Below are 13,077 nucleotides of genomic sequence, written 5' to 3' on the forward strand. Positions count from 1 at the left end.
GTCATTTCCTGTTCTTTTTCTCAGGGGATGGTAGATTGGCTCCAAATCAATGTGTTTGTTTATGGAGTTCTGGTTGGAATGCCATGCTTCTAGGAATTCTTGTGCGTGTCTCTGTTTGGCTTGTCCTAGGATGGATGTGTTGTCCCAATCAAAGTGGTGTCTTTCCTCATCTATATGTAAGGATACGAGTGATAGTGGGTCATGTCGTTTTGTGGCTCGTTGATGTTCGTGTATCCTGGTGGCTAGCTTTCTGCCTGTTTGTCCAATGTAGTGTTTGTCACAGTTCTTGCAAGGTATTTTGTAGATGATGTTCGTTTTGCTTGTTGTCTGTATAAGGTCTTTTAAATTCATTAGCTGCTGTTTTAGTGTGTTGGTGGGTTTGTGGGCTACCCTGATGCCAAGAGGTCTGAGTAGTCTGGCAGTCATTTCGGAAATGTCTTTGATGTAGGGAAGAGTGGTTATGGTTTCTGGGCCGGTTTTGTCTATTCGTTTGGGTTTGTTGCTGAGGAATTGGCGGATTGTGTTCATAGGGTACCCATTCTTTTTGAATACGCTGTATAGGTGATTTTCCTCTGCTCTGCGTAGTTCCTCTGTGCTGCAGTGTGTGGTGGCTGGTTGGAATAATGTTCTCATGCAGCTTCGTTTGTGGGTGTTGGGATGGTTGCTCCTGTAGTTCAGTATTTGGTCCGTATGTGTTGTTTTCCTGTAGACGCTGGTTTGAAGTTCCCCATTGGCTGTTCGCTCTACTGTGACGTCTAGGAATGGCAGTTTGTTGTTGTTTTCCTCCTCTTTTGTGAATGTTATGCCAGTAAAGGGTATTATTGATGGTCTTGAAGGTTTCCTCTAATTTGTTTTGTTTAGTGATGACAAAGGTGTCATCCACATAGCGGACCCAAAGTGGTTTGGATGATTGGCAGAGCTGTTTGTTAAGTTTCTGCATTACTGCCTCTGCTAAGAACCCTGATATCAGAGATCCCATGGGTGTACCGTTGGTTTGTCTGTAGGTTTTGTTATTGAAAGTGAAGTGGGTGGTGAGGCATAGGTCCACTAGCTTGATGACATTGTCCTTGCTGATGAGGTTGGTGGTGTCTGGTGTATGTGTCTTCGGTTCTTCTAATAGTGTAGTCAGTGTTTCTTTGGCCAGGTTGATGTTGATGGATGTGAACACGGCTGTTACGTCAAAGGAGACCATTATTTCATCTTCTTCTATCTTGATGTCTTTGATGGTGTTCAGGAATTCTTGGGTGGAGCGAATGGAGTGGTGGGAGTCTTCTAATAGGTGTTTTAGTCTTTGGTGTAGTTCCTTGGCTAATCTGTAGGTTGGTGTTCCAGGTAGCAACATCCATCACATCCATCAACATCAACCTGGCCAAAGAAACACTGACTACACTATTAGAAGAACCGAAGACACACACACCAGACACCACTAACCTCATCAGCAAGGACATCATCATCAAGCTAGTGGACCTATGCCTCACCACCCACTTCACTTTCAATAACAAAACCTACAGACAAACCAACGGAACACCCATGGGATCTCCGATATCAGGGTTCTTGGCAGAGGCAGTAAAGCAGAGACTCGAAAAACAGCTCTGCCAATCATCCAACCCAAACTCTGGGTCCGCTATGTGGATGACACCTTTGTCATCACTAAACAAAACAAATTAGAGGAAACCTTCAAGACCATCAATAATACCCTTTACTGGCATAACATTCACAAAAGAGGAGGAAAACAACAACAAACTGCCATTCCTAGACGTCACAGTAGAGCGAACAGTCAATGGGGAACTTCAAACCAGCGTCTACAGGAAAACAACACATACGGACCAAATACTGAACTACAGGAGCAACCATCCCAACACCCACAAACGAAGCTGCATTAGAACATTATTCCAATGAGCCACCACACACTGCAGCACAGAGGAACTAGGCAGAGCAGAAGAAAATCACCTATACAGCATATTCAAAAAGAATGGGTACCCTATGAACACAAGCCGCCAATTCCTCAGCAACAAACCCAAACAAACAGACAAAACAGGCCCAGAAACCTTAACCACTCTCCCCTATATCAAAGGCATTTCCAAAATGACTGCCAGACTACTCAGACCTCTTGGCATCAGGGTAGCCCACAAACCCACCAACACACTAAAACAGCAGCTAATGAATTTAAAAGACCTTATACAGACAACAAGCCAAACGAACGTCATCTACAAAATACCTTGCAAGAACTGTGACAAATACTACATTGGACAAACTGGCAGGAAGCTAGCCACCAGGATACACGAACATCAACTAGCCACAAAACGACATGACCCACTATCACTCGTATCCTTACATACAGATGAGGAAAGACACCACTTTGATTGGGACAACACATCCATCCTAGGACAAGCCAAACAGAGACACACACGAGAATTCCTAGAAACATGGCATTCCAACTGGAACTCCATCAACAAACACAGTGGCTCCAAATCAATCTACCATCCCCTGGGAAAAGAACAGGAAATGACATCACCAACCCAAGGAAACCTAAACAGAAATAGAAAGCGGGACATAACACCAGCGCTTTGTCGGAGGCTCACTGATGAGGTTACCTAGAATGGTGACGAAACATCTGAAAACTAACCTTCAAGCTCAGCGAGCAATCTCACATCCAGAACCTCAACCCGAGCTACAAATCTTCTCAAAACTCGCTAGTCAATTCTGTGAATAATATGGCTGCTCCTTTAACACATTAACAATGAATACATTTCAAAGAGTACTTTAGGATATTTCAAGTAGTAATGAGGCGGTCTATGAAGGCATAGTCTAAACAGATAGCTACCTAGCAGCAGAGCCCTCACCTTCTCAAAATAGGGTCCGCTGTCTGCAGTAGGCGAGTCTTTGGAATTTGGTGGCCGAAATCCTGATCGATCCTTCCTCATCATTCCATTGTAATCAATGTTCATTCCTCGTTTGTCAGATTCCAGCTTTTTGTCTGATAGTCCAACTAGGAGAAAAAGGCAGGTTTTAATGATGATCAAAAAACCACTTAACTCGCACTTCCTCTGAAAAAGCAGTAAGAGTAAATTAGAAACAAAAACAGAAGTTGCTGGAAAAGCTCAAGTCTGACATCAGTTTACGTTTCAGGTCCTGTGATGCTTCCTCAGACCTGCTAAGCTTTTCCAACAACTTCTGCTTATGTTTCTGATTTACAGCAACTCTAGTTCTTTCAATTAAGAGTAAATGAGAGTTTGTCTGAATGAACAGATGTATGTATTTGAGATTGTCATTAAGCTTTTTATTGACATGGTTTTACAAAGCAGGTAAAAAAGAAGCATCACAGGTCAAGTGATCACTGCTGGCTTCTGGTTAACAATATATACAGTACATCATGACAGGAAAATCTTGGGCATTTTTCCATGTTGTGTGCCAAACTGAACGGTTGCAGGTGTGTTAGCTGAAATGCTGAGCTAATTAAGCAAAATCCACAGGGTTTTTCTCAGCCATTCCCATGATCCCTGATGGAAACTGGGTGCATGTAGAAATGTGAAGGAATAGGAAGTGTAAAAGATAAATCAGAATGAGATTCTACACTTTTGACAATAAAGATATTCATAACATCAGCAATCTAGAGAAATGTCACTGAATCGCAAGTTTGACATCTCATCTGAAGGGAAAAATGTTGAACTAGCACTGAACAGTGGCAAATGAGTCTTTCAAGAGCTATGAGGAAGAAGAAAGATGGCACGTGCATTGATTCTCATCCTCAGTATCTTAAGCATTAGAATACAAGGAAATTTTACTTGAAGTAGTAATTTTAAAGCACATCAGCTGCCCAAAATAATCCAATTTCTCTCTCTTTAGCACTCACCAACAGTTAAGTCCATTTTGTTACCAACACCATCTTCTGAAGGCTCCCTCTGTGAATGGAACATAACTTTAAGTAACAGTTAAAAGTGTAAACTATTAAAATGAGTTTGTGGTGCCAGTTCATTACTCTACTTCTTTCAATCACAATCTAAGCACCTCCAAACCCATGCATTATCCACTTTGTTTTTAAAAGTAATCCAAAAGCAGATTTTTCTAGACAAACTCTAGTCATTGAAAATTTATCTTCCCACCTTGGTTACTAGCAGTCAAAAGCAATGGTCTTCCACAAAACACAATACTCCGAACAAAGCCAAGCCACATTTTAACAAGAAAAAACAACCTCAGAATTCTGTGTTAATACTCAAGACTCAAAACAAGAATTAAAACCACAGACACTGCAATGATTTTATGTTTCGCACTTCTCAATTTCCCTCCCCATAATGGTATACAACTACTTTTAATTACATCCTACACAGTAACTTCCTGCTGAAAATCTTCCCCACTGACTTAGGTCCTCAGCTGTAGTCGTGCTAGTGTTGGACTAGGGTGGACAAAGTCAGAAGTCAGATGATGCAAGGTTATAGCCCAGCAGGTTTATGTGAAATCACGAGCTTTTGGAGTGGCCTGACAAAGGGGTTACACTCTGAAGGCTTGTGATTTCAAATAAACCTGCTGGAGTGTAACTTGGTGTCACCTGACTTAGGTCCTCGGTGCTTTCGTTCTCAATGACTCTCTATTACCCTCGTACTCCACCAAACTCAAATGCTGCAAATTATAACTAATCGCTACACTTTGAAGTTCACTTTATATAATAAATAACTGATTTCCAAAGTTAATACCACCATTTTATTATTGTTCTTACGAAAGCAGCAAAACACAGTAGTAAGATAACATACTGTAGTTACCTTTACTTTTAAAGATAACAAATCATCCATCTTGATATTTAAAGAATCAATATATATCACCCAATGTAACTTGCTGTAACACAATAACACTGCAGACCACACTATGATTAATGTCACATTTACCCTCATTACTCTAAGTCCCTTGTGAAAAAACAGAGTTGATGGTAGTATAGAACAATGAAGTTGGCTAATGTAAACCCTCACCATCAATTCACTTTTTTTCATTTTTAAACTGAATAATTATTGATTCTTTACATACCCGATTGAGCATTTTACGATGTATAACATTGGGATAAAGGTTTTGAAGGGCACAGGTTTAATGCTGGTGATGACAATAATAAAGACAACATCTGTACAGCAACCACAAAGTATATAAAATTTGAAATCCTGTAACATCTTTTGTATATTGCTAATATGGAGATAAATACATTCACTAAGAACTGTACATATTATCAACATGCCTTAATTTTTTGCAAAAGGAAATAAACGAAGTGTATTCTCATACTCGCTTTTAATGGCTTAGTGACAGCTCAGTTTACAACGGTGAGACCGCACCTGGAGTACTATGTACAGTACTGATCATTGTACTTATGAAAGGAGGTTAATGCACTAGAAGCAATTCAGACAAGGTTTACTAAGCTAATACCTGGAATGACCAGATTATTTTATGAGGAGTAAAAACAAAGTTGCTGGAAAAGCTCAGCAGGTCTGGCAGCATTTGTAGAGGAGAAAACAAGTTAACGTTTTGGGTCCAGTGACCGTTCCTCAGAACTGATCATGGCTGGAAAGATGTCAGTTTATATGCAGAAAACAGGGAGGTGGGTTGGGTAGGGAATAAATGATAGGGTAGAGCCCAAAGAGAGAGAAAGACAGTTGGACAGACGAAGGCGTTGCTAACGATCAGGTTGGGAGACTGAGTGGTTGTTAAAGGGGATTGTTAGTGACTAACAGGAGGGGGTGTGTAGTGGCAGGCTAATGGGTAACAAGGCGGGGGGGGGGGGGTGTGTGTGTGTGTGTGTGCGCACGTTGGGGGGGGGGGCGCGTGGAGAAGAGGTGGGGGGGTGGGGGGGGGGGGGGGAGAGAGAGCGCGCGAGAGAGAGAGAGCGCGAGAGAGAGAGAGCGCGAGAGAGAGAGAGCGCGAGAGAGAGAGAGCGCGAGAGAGAGAGAGCGCGAGAGAGAGAGAGCGCGAGAGAGAGAGAGCGCGAGAGAGAGAGAGCGCGAGAGAGAGAGAGAGAGCGCGAGAGAGAGAGAGAGAGCGCGAGAGAGAGAGAGAGAGAATTGAATGCAATATTGCGTCCGGAGGGCTGTAGAGTCCCCAAACGGAAGCTGAGGTGGTGTTCCTCCAGCTTGCACTGGGCTTCACTGGAGCACTGCAGCAAGCCGGAGACAGACATGTTGGCCAAGGAGCAAGGTGGTGCATTGAAGTAGGAGGCAACAGGTAGGTCAGGGTAGATGTTCTGCGAAGTGATTGCCAAGTCTATGCTTCATTTCCCCGATGGAGAGGAGGCCACATTGTCAGCAGCAAATGCAGCAGACTAGATTCTTGCAAGTGCAGGTGAAGTCTTGCGGGGCAATCTAGAACTAGAGGTCAGTTTCAACTTCAGGAGGCATCCAATTAAAACAGAGATAAGGAAGTTTTTTTATCCCCCCTCAGAATTGGAGTGCCTTTGGAACTCCCTTCCTCAAAAGGTAACAGATGTAAATTTTTTCTTGTTTTCAAGGTAGAGGTAAGTAGATTCTTGGAGATTATACAGGAATGTAGAGGTGAGGTCAAAAGTCAAAATCAGCTATAATCTTTTGAATGGTGGAGCATGATGGAAGGACTGAGTGCCTACTCTTGCACTGCATTACAAGCAAGGCACATGTCAGTCACAACAGCACACCTTTTTTTCACAAAGCTTACAGTAATAAGGTTAGTCAGCAGCAGGCTTAATGTGATAAATTTAAGTGGCAAATCAGGTACATTGGTTCTCCAGTGTTTAGTAAAGCTGTTCTTACCAGTAATCCCATTTTGGAAAATTGCGTAGAGAGGGGATTTATCCATGTGTCATTGCTTCCGCCTTTCATGGAGCCCTGGAGGAGAGATTCAGATTACACTTAGTGCCGGTGAAAACGTTGAACTGTCTTTCCTATTTAGATGCTGACAGACCTGCTACATATTTCCAGCATTTGTTAAGCTTCCTTCAAATGATTCTTTTTCTCTTTAAAAAGAATTGTACATTTCATTATCAACCCATCCAACTGATTTTAACCCAAGTAAACCACAGCATCTCCACCCCCTTCCACCAGATAGCATAAAGCACTGAAAATTCATACCTTCTGCTTAATTGCATGAACGAAACTATGAAAAAATGAATTCATGATTTGTTTTTTTTCCCCAAAAGAACTGTTTCCTGTTTCTACCCAAATTAAAGAAAATCACCACAAAACCCGCAAATAGGAAAAATTACTTCCACGAACTGGTATTACCAAAATGATAATTTGGTGACAAAAGCACACTTGTGCAAATGCTTGCCTACTTTTCATCACAAAAATCAATCCGCAGTTAGAATGTAATCACCCAGCACCAAAAAGTGATTTAATCAAACAAGTCTATGAGGGCAATTTTCTCCACTAGCCTGGAATGTAGCTAATCCCATGCTCCTACATAATTCCACATCCCCCACAAAATCCTCTAAGTAATCCACATTAAACATTCCACTTCAATAGCGGTTTCTGAGAAAGTTTTCCGTGGTGTCTCAAATTTAATATACATTATTCCAAAATTCCCTTTAATTATTCTAACCTGTTTTTAATCTGTGGTCACTAGTTACAAACTACTGAACAGTATAAACAAGCTATCACTGTTTAGCCATGCAGGATTCTGCAGACTTTCAAGTACACACCGAAAATCATCAGTTAACAATTGTAGCCTCAACCAAAACAGCCACAACTTACTGTGATCTCTTATACATGGTGACAGAATACGCTGCCTGTTCAAATGGCTGGAAAATGACATTACATGCAACTATAGTTGCCAAAAGCAGGAATTGGGATTATTTCTGGGGCTTAGATCAAGAATGCCAACATTGAAGAAGTTCGGATTTATCTGATGATTTATCTGATTCCATTTGACTCTTTTTACGCTGTTCATCTTCATTTCTATTTCTTTCTCTGTGCTTGACATATCCAAAACCTACAAATCGCCACAACTCTTTCATTTGGCTCTTACTTATTCCCTGTCGATTCCAACTGAGATACCACTTTGCAGATCTACTTGCAACTACAGGTACCTTCTGGGCATTCAACGCTCCTTCATTTGCTGTTCTCACCATATCCTAGGATCCATACTCAATTCCATGCCATGTGAACTTGACCTGCCTTTTCAGAAATAATTTCAGCACTTTACGTTAAACCTGTTTGTTAAACATTTATTTCCGAGATGTTCTAACTTCTAATCTCTGAAATCCGTTCCACAGTCAAAGGGTATTACAGTACATTTTGTCTTCTGATGAAAATTACCTCAATTTACTCACCCTCATTAGCAGCTAGGTTCCTCTCTCCTTCTAGTATGCAACGTGAGTCTTTAAAATGTGAAGACAGTCACCAAGTGCTGAATCTTAACTTTTTTTTAAGCTTAAAGGTAGATCTCCATGCAGTTCTGGGCACCCAGTTAAAAGGAGGATATTATTAGGCTGGAGAGGGTTCAGAAGACATTTACCAGGATGTTGCTGGGAATGGACTGTTTGAGTTACAAAAGAAAGGCTGGTACTTTACTCACTGGAGTGTTGGAGGTTGAGAGGCAACCTCATAGAAGTTTATAAAATAATTAGGGACATAGATTGAGTTAATTGTAGTTGTCTTTTCTATAGGAAGGGGAATTTTAAATGAGGGGCAAATTTTTTGCACAGAAGGTGGTTTGCACGTGGAACAAACTTCCTTAAGTAGTGGTGGTTGTGGGTACAATTACAACATTTAAAAGACATTTGGATACGTACATAAATAGGAAAGCTTGAGGGATACGGGCCAGGAGCAGGCAGGCGGGACTAGTTTAGTTTGGGATCATGTTTGGCATTGACTGGTTGGACCGAAAAGTCTGTTTCCCTGCTGTATGGCTCTATAACATATTTTAGAACCAATGCTGTGCAGCCCCAAGCATTCTCCTTGACCCAATCGTGTTACCCACAGTCTACCACTTAATATCACTAAAGCTGAATGACCAGCAACTGAAGAAAGATAAACATGAAGTAGTTGCACAAAGACTGCCTCAATGAGGCAACATCAAACATTCATTAGCAGCTTATTGATATACACCAAAGAGGATAAAAGCAGCAGCAATAGCGCTGGGAGCTGGTGGTACTAAAGGAATGTAAATATGAGTAAAATACTCCCCTAAATTGTTTCAACAATGTTCTTCAGACTTAATCTCAGGAGGGGTTATACTCATGACAAGAACCAGGGATAATCTAATTAATAGGTGTAAAAACTTTTTAAGGTGTTTGTTGAGACACATATGCCAGGTGGAGAAACTAGAATTAAGGTCGATAATTTAATGATAAGGGGTTGGTCGTTCAAGATTGATATATGGAGGAATTTCTCAACGATAGAGAATGGTGTTTGGATGAGTTATTGAGTGCATTAAATGCCAAGACCAAGAGGTTTTTCACCACACAGGCAAATCAAGGGAAGACAGACAAGGAAGGAATGTGACGCTGGCGTAAAAGCGGTTATCTCACTGAGCCAGCTCAGGCAAGATGGCATGCCTGTCCCTATTTCTTACGTTTACTACAGCAGTAGGACATTCCTAGGTCTCAGTGATGCCCAAGTGAGACAGTCAACTTAATGCTGATTAATCTGAAACACATGCAGTAGTATGCATACAACCCATAACAACTGAGAATTACTGAAGTGCGGTGGTAGCGCCAAAACCTTTAGGCTTGGAAGTCTAGGTTCAACCGCCATTGGTCCTGGAGGTGACAGATAACATGTCCGATCAGATTGATCAAAAATAATTACAAGCCACTACCCTCTGTTTAAAACACTAACTCCAAAACAATCCAAAAGGAACACTCTTCTTTCCAGAGGGGGGCAAAGGTAGAAGTCACACAACACTAAGTTATAATCAGAGATAATGGGAATTGCAGATGCTGGAGAATCCGGAGATAACAAAGTGTGGAGCTGGATGAACACAGCAGGCCAAGCAGCATCTCAGGAGCACAAAAGCTGATGTTTTGGGCCTAGACCTTCCATCAGAAAAAGCACTTAGTTATAGTCCAAACGTTTATCTGAACTCAAGCTTTCAAAACATTGATTCTTTGGTCAGGTGCAGTGAGACAGAACAGCACACAGACACAGCTTACAGGCAGAGAGATCCAAGGCTGAGATCAAAAGATCACATAACTGGTGTGACTGAGCTGTCAGATAATAGGTCTCTGCAGGTAACCAAGAGTGTTAGGTGGGGAGTAAAGTGTCAACAGCTGAATAACCAGCAAAGGGATGACCTATAATCCAATTAAATGAGACAGAGAGATAATTGCAAAAAATTAAAAATAAGGCAGTGCTGGAGACAAACTAACACTTGTCCACCAGCAGAGGCTTACTAACTGACACTCCACTCATACCAGTTGTATGATCTTTTTATCTCTCAGTCCTTGATCTCTCTGCCAAGAAACTCTGTGGGCTCATCTCTCTCACTGCACCCAATGAAGGGACTGTGCCCCGAAAGCTTGAGTTCAAATAAGCTTGTTGGGCTATAACCTGGTGTCATGTCACTTCTGACTTTGTCCACCCGAGTCCATCACCAGCACCTCCACATAATGCCAGAGGGGAAAGTGTTCAGTTCACCAGTTTGGGTTGCACTTGTGCTACACCAGGTCAGAGGTGAAAAGCATGCTGGCAAGCTACTGCAATTCATCAATTTCCTTTCCAGCTTGAAGTGGAATGAAATCTACAGAAATTATGCTGCAATCCTAACTGCACAAATTTTATAAGTACTTCTGGAATGAACTAGTCATGCTGGCTTAAAAACAAATTGAGCCACTGGCATGGGGGGGGGAAGGAGGAAGAAAAATGACAAGACTACTCAAACGAGAACTTGTATAGAAGTAGTAATTCTTACAAATTAGTTACCATAAAAATCTGTGCTGCCTAAATTTCTGCTAGCTAGCTACGTTCATATTGCTGATTTAATTAAAATTAAACATGCATGACAATACAATGCATGCATTTACATGTTTACACAACAGAGCAAATTTAAACAAAATACCATCAATGTGCTACAAGCATGCAATTCAAACAGCTGTTCATAACTAGAACTCTCCATTGGGAACATGGCTAATTTTCAGAAAGTGGGATTCCAACAGAATACAAAAAGTGCCGATATTAGTCAGTAATTGTTTCCGTTACTTAAAAGTGATGCTACCTGTCTTTAGGCAACATTGTGCAATTTCCTAAACAGCTCAGTTACAAACTCGTGTGATGGCTTCTCCCAAAGTAAGATTCACTCAGAATGCTTCCCCCTCCAAAAAAACTGTACTGGATCAGTTTCCTGGTGCTACAGGTATGCAAGAGAACAAGCAGGAGTGCTGAAATCTAAAATTCAACTTGGAAGTACAAGAGAGGCCAGTACATGAAGAAGAAAGCAACATTATGATTTTAGGTGTGATGCTTGTAGTTCTGAAGGGTCCATACATGAAATGCTAGCTAAACTCTCTCTTGCAGATACGGACTGAGCTAATGTGCCTCTGAATTTCTTGTATTTTTTCCTCTGCATGATTTTTTTTTTGCTGGATAATAATTTCTTGCCTACATATAACAACATTGATAAATTCAAGTTCTATCAAACAGACATTAGAGATAACTGACTATTTTCTTAAGCTTACTAAAATTTTGCCAGGCTTACCTTATGAATTTTCTTTCCGCCCGAGGTCCAGTTATTTGAGTTGTAGGATGAACTACTCTCCTGAGTTCCAGCACTGTTCCACAGGCCAATTGAACCATCATCATCTTCTTCCCAGCTTGGGGGGCGGGTACTGGCCATAGTAGGTCGATCACCACCACCCCATCCATCTTGCATAGCTTTTGAACCTGAAGAAAAGCCTGTTTCAGTATGGACTCATCCAAAACAAGTGGGAAAACCCATCTCAAAATCCATTATAGAAATACAACTCTCTGGTTGAATAAGAGGGCAGCAGAGACGTCATTCTGGGAGACGGTACTGCAGTCACCACAGCCAGGGGAGCAGATTGCAAAAGGACACCCTTACTGATCAATGCGAGGAAGAGTATCAAATCAGAGGGCGGCAGAGAGATGTCACAGAGGAACTGGGTGTCAAGGAGTGGGTGAACCTGAAATGCTACATTAGTGTAGTGATCCCCCCTGCCAATCAACCCCGCCCACCTCCTATAACCAAAACAAAAACACTGCAAAGGAGACAGGCAAAATACGACCTTTTTTTAAAAAAAAGTGTACTAGGGTGGAGATGGCAGTGAGGCCAGCAGTATGCCCCCTCCTGCCAGATTTGGGAAATCAGGGAGCAGACCCTGACAACTACGTCTACAGAAGAATGACTATCTATAGCTCTTCACAAACTGCGTGGTTCAACTGGAACAGCTGGACATACTGCGGTGCATATAGGGGGCAGAGTGACAGACACTACCTTTAGAGAAATGGTTACACTGCAGGTCCAGACAGATAGCTGAGAGACTGCCAGGACAGGCAAACAGGTTGCGCAGGAGTCTCCTGTGGATATTTCCCTCTCAAACAGGCATACGATTTTGGATGGCGCGGGGCTGGCTCTCGAGATAGTACAAGCAGCAGCCACACCTGCAGTACAATTGGTTCTGCTGCACAACTGGGTGGGTCAAAGTCCAGGCAAGCAATAAGTGATCCGATAGTCAAGGGCACATGCAGGCATTTCTGTGCCCATTAACAAGGCTCTAAGATGGTTTCTAGCCTTCTTGGTGGCAGGGCTCTGGAGATGTCTGAGGGGGTACAAGACATCCTGAAACAGGAGGGAAAACAGACAGTAGTCGTTGTCCACATTGCCACAAATGACATCAGTATAAAGAGGGAAGAGATCCTGCAAGGACAATTCAGGGAGTTAGGTAGGGAGCGAAAAGGCAGGACTACCAGAGGAGGAATCTCAGGATTACTAGCCGCAGCACGAGCTAGTGAGGCTAGGAAGAGAGAGAAAGGGTACAGCTGAAGACGTGGCTGCAGAGCTGGTGTAGAAGGGGGACGGCTTTAGATATATGGATCATTGAGATGTCTTCTGGAGAAGGTGGGACCTGTACAAGAAGGACGGGTTGCATCTGAACTGAAGATGCACAAATATCCTGGG

The 13,077-nt window shown here is 42.1% G+C and overlaps 1 protein-coding gene across 1 annotated transcript in view; it reads right to left on the reverse strand.

Moving 5' to 3' along the window:
- LOC125447124 (trinucleotide repeat-containing gene 6B protein-like) overlaps positions 1-13,077 on the reverse strand; it is a 156,577-nt gene that overhangs the window by 25,493 nt on the left and 118,007 nt on the right. Inside the window, 4 exon segments of the mRNA XM_059640558.1 lie at positions 2,844-2,989; positions 3,854-3,902; positions 6,756-6,830; positions 11,638-11,822. Coding sequence (XP_059496541.1) covers positions 2,844-2,989; positions 3,854-3,902; positions 6,756-6,830; positions 11,638-11,822 — 455 coding nt within the window.

This window comes from Stegostoma tigrinum, chromosome 38 (assembly GCF_030684315.1).
Source record: "Stegostoma tigrinum isolate sSteTig4 chromosome 38, sSteTig4.hap1, whole genome shotgun sequence".
Classification (NCBI taxonomy): Eukaryota; Metazoa; Chordata; class Chondrichthyes; order Orectolobiformes; family Stegostomatidae; genus Stegostoma; species Stegostoma tigrinum.